Genomic DNA, 3,633 nt, shown 5'->3' with positions numbered 1-3,633 from the left:
CTATACCCCACAGGATAGTGCTTTAGCAGAAAAAAAGGAAGGTTTGAGAAGATATTGCCTGCCTCTGAGCATCTACAGAGTGGAATTCTGAAATTTTGCATAGTCTTCAATGCCAACAACCACCCACTGGTGGCAAAGAGGGACCTGGCAACCCTACTGGCAACCCTATCCCCCAAAGAATCCCCAGCCCCAAAACCAGGAAGAAATGGACACGGACAAGACAGCAACGCTGTAAGAGTTTATTTCCATCAAGTCAGAGTATTATTTGACTTGGTATCGCCGGAGAATGCCAAAGAACGAGTGAGAGGCTAACGCGAAGGCCTCCATATATATTTTTTCAGCCGTGTCCAGAGGGGAGCTCAGTCCTTGTCAGGGCCACATCGGTCCTCGTTGTGACTGATGCGATGGGCATCATCTGCCAAGAGAGCCCACACCGTCATGGTCTCTTCAAAAGTCAGGTTCTTGTTCTTGTCGACATCTGCCTGCTTGAAGAGCTGTTGGATGTAATTCGGGTTGTTTCTATTCTGCAAGGGGGGGATGGCAAAAGAACAAAATAAGTTGCTTGGCAAACGCTCCAGTGTGGGTAACAAGCCCAAAGTGAACAGTGATGTTCATGGGTACCGCCTGATCTTCACTTCGCCAGGTCACCCACTGTGGCAGGGGGGTGGGTAGGGTTACCGACCTCTAGGTACTAGCTAGAGATCTCCCGCTATTACAACTCATCTCCAGCCAAAAAAGAGATCAGTTCATCTGGAGAAAATGGATGCTTTGGCAATTGGACTCTATGGCATTGAAGTCCCTCCCTTCCCCAAACCCCGCCCTCCTCAGGCTGTGCCCCAAAAACCTCCCACCGGTGGCAAAGAGGGACCTGGCAACCCTAGGGGGGATCAGGATTGATAATGCTGCGATGTCACTAACCCGGAAGTGGCATCACGGTGTCACCAACATCTACTCTGTATCCTGTGCCCCATTTTGCTCCTGGGGATTGCCAGCCAGCTAATTCTGTGCTGTATTTTGATCTGTGTTTGTAGCCCATTCTTAACCTGGTTGCTTTTGAGGAGGAGGAGATATCAAAGCACTCTTCATTGCACAAATTTTGCTCTGTGCAGGAGTGCCGGAATCTGGCCACCTCGCCACACGTGGGCCTTAAACAAGGGAACCTGAGAATGGAGAACACTGCAATAGAGCCAGGAGCTGGTTTCTCTTCCTCCCACCTATGCTGCCACCATCTTCTCTTACTTTCTCCTAAATGTAACCACCAAGTAATTTCAGATTTCCAAGTAATCTCTCAGCTAAATCATTCTTGGAAGACAGAGTGAGAGAGAACAAGCAAGAACAAGAGCTTTCTCCTTGGTGATGCAATCAGGTCCTTTCCCTTCTCCTCCAGATCATAAGATAGTCCTGCTGGATCCACCCAAGGCCCCAACCCAATGCGTCTTAAAATCCCACAAGCGAGGCATAGAGTTATTTCCAGCAGTTCGTGTTTGGAGATGTACTGCCTCTGAACCTGGAGGCTCCACTGAACCATCACGGGTAAGCAACTGACCCTTCTCCATGGATTTGCCTAGTTTCCTTTTAAAGACATTGAAAACAATTTCCACCATTTTGTGGTGCCAAATGTTCATGGAATGGGTGGGGTGCTACTTTGGGGGGTTTTCTGACTGAAATTGCCTGTCAATTGGGGTGATCCCCCCAATGTTCTAATATTGTAACTATTGTCTCAGTATCCAGTTCCTCCATAATCCACATCACCATACCCCCCACTCAGCCATCTCCCTCCACCGAACTCATTAGCCTTGATCAATTTAGCCTCTCCTCTAGGGTTGCCAAGTCCGTCTTTGCCACCCACGGGAGGGTTTTGGGGCAGAGCTGGAGGAGGGGAGGGTTTGGGGAGGGGAGGGTCTTCAATGCCATAGAGTCCAATGGCCAAAGCAGCCATTTTCTCCAGGTGAACTGATCTCTATCAGCTGGAGGTCAATTGTAATAGCAGGAGATCTTCAGCTAGTACCTGCAGGTCGGCAGCCCTATTCTCCTCATAGGTTTGCAAACGTCTAAATGGGGACTGGAGACCACCCAATTAATCTCCATAATACCAAGATCAGGTCTCCTGGATAAAATGGTTGATTCGGAGGGTGGACTTTATGGCATTGTACCCCAGTGAGGCCTTTCCCGTCCCCCAACCCTGTACTCCTCCAGCTCCACCCTCAAATCTCCAGGAATGTCCCAACCTGGAGTTTGCAACCCTACTGCAATGAATAGGGGAGGGACTGTATCTCAATGGTAGAGCATCTGATTGGCATGCAGAAGGTCCCAGGTTCAATCCCCGGCATCTCCAGTTAAAAGGGACTAGGCAAGTAGGTGATGTGAAAGACCTCTGACTGAGACCCTGGAGAGCCATGGGGTGGGGCTGTGGCTCAGTGGTAGAGCATCTGCTTGGCATGCAGAAGGTCCCAGGTTCAATCTCTGGCATCTCCAGTTAAAGGGACTAGGCAAGTAGGTGATGTGAAAGACCTCTGACTGGGACCCTGGAGAGCCGCTGCCGGTCTGAGTAGACAATACTGACTTTGATGGACCAAGGGTCTGGTTCAATATACAACAGCTTCATGTGTCCATGTGTTTGTACTCATAGAGAAGATGATAAAAAAAAATTGGAGGCACTTTGAAAATCTCCTCAGAAGTCTGGCTAGGGGCTGTGGCTCAGTGTTAAAAAATGCAGCTGCGCATGCAGAAGGTCCCAGGTTCAATCCCCAGCATCGCCAGTTCAAAAATTAGTCAGATAGTAGGTGATACGAAGGACCTCCACTCGAGAACCTGGAGAGCGGTTGCCAAGCTGAGGAGACAATTCTGACATTGATGGACCAACAGCCTGATTCAGTGTGAGGCCCTGTGGTCTTCAGATCAGGCCGATACCTACATTTGATACCCATGCACATAGAAAAAGAATGCTTCACTTACACAAGCAGCAAGGAAGGTTGGAGCCTGACACTGGAGAAGCTCTGTCAGATCCTTCAGGCTCAGGAAATCATCCTTGCCCTCTCTAGGAGCGTACTGATGATAGATGTCCACAATGATCTTCATTGCCGTCTCCAGGGTGCAATTGGCCAGGCAGTCGCCTGGCTGGCAGGATGCGGGCTTGGGGTCATGGCTGTGGCTATGGCCGTGGCTGTGGCTGTGGCTGTGGAGAGCAGACATTGTTGGAGATTTCTACCGATCTGAAAGAGACAAAAAAAGAGGGGTGTTCCCCATCAAACTGCTCTCTAATGGTCTTCCTTTCTCTCGTTTTTAACATGTAAGCTAGGGTTGCCAGCTCTGGGTTGGGAAATACCTGGAGATTTGTGGGGGCGTGGCCTCAGGAGGGCGGGGTTTGGAGAGGGGAGAGATGTCAATGCAATAGAGTTAGGGTTGCCAACCTCCAGGTGTTGGCTGGAGATCTTCTGCTATTAGAACTGATCTCCAGGTAGGGTTGCCAACCACCATGTGGTGGCTGGAGATCTCCCACTATTACAACTGATCTCCAGGTGACAGAGATCCGTTCACCTGGAGAAAATGTCCACTTTGACAATTGGACTCTATGGCGCTGAAGTCCCTCCCCTCTCCAAACCCTGCCCTCCTCAGGCTCCGCCCCTAAAATCT

General features: G+C 49.9%; 1 protein-coding gene across 1 annotated transcript; it reads right to left on the bottom strand.

Annotated features, from left to right (window-relative positions):
* Nucleotides 1-345: 345 nt before the first annotated feature.
* LOC130480895 (protein S100-A7-like) lies at nt 346-3,192 on the bottom strand. The gene is made up of 2 exons (XM_056853516.1): nt 2,956-3,192; nt 346-524 (listed from the first exon to the last, which is right to left on the bottom strand). The coding sequence occupies exons 1-2, from the start codon at nt 3,190-3,192 to the stop codon at nt 360-362; spliced, it is 402 nt and encodes a 133-aa protein (XP_056709494.1). The 3' UTR covers nt 346-359.
* Nucleotides 3,193-3,633: the final 441 nt, after the last annotated feature.

Source organism: Euleptes europaea, chromosome 7 (genome assembly GCF_029931775.1).
Source record: "Euleptes europaea isolate rEulEur1 chromosome 7, rEulEur1.hap1, whole genome shotgun sequence".
NCBI lineage: Eukaryota > Metazoa > Chordata > Lepidosauria > Squamata > Sphaerodactylidae > Euleptes > Euleptes europaea.
The sequence above is the reverse complement of the archived record's forward strand: the minus strand, read 5'-3'. Positions and strand labels throughout refer to the sequence as shown.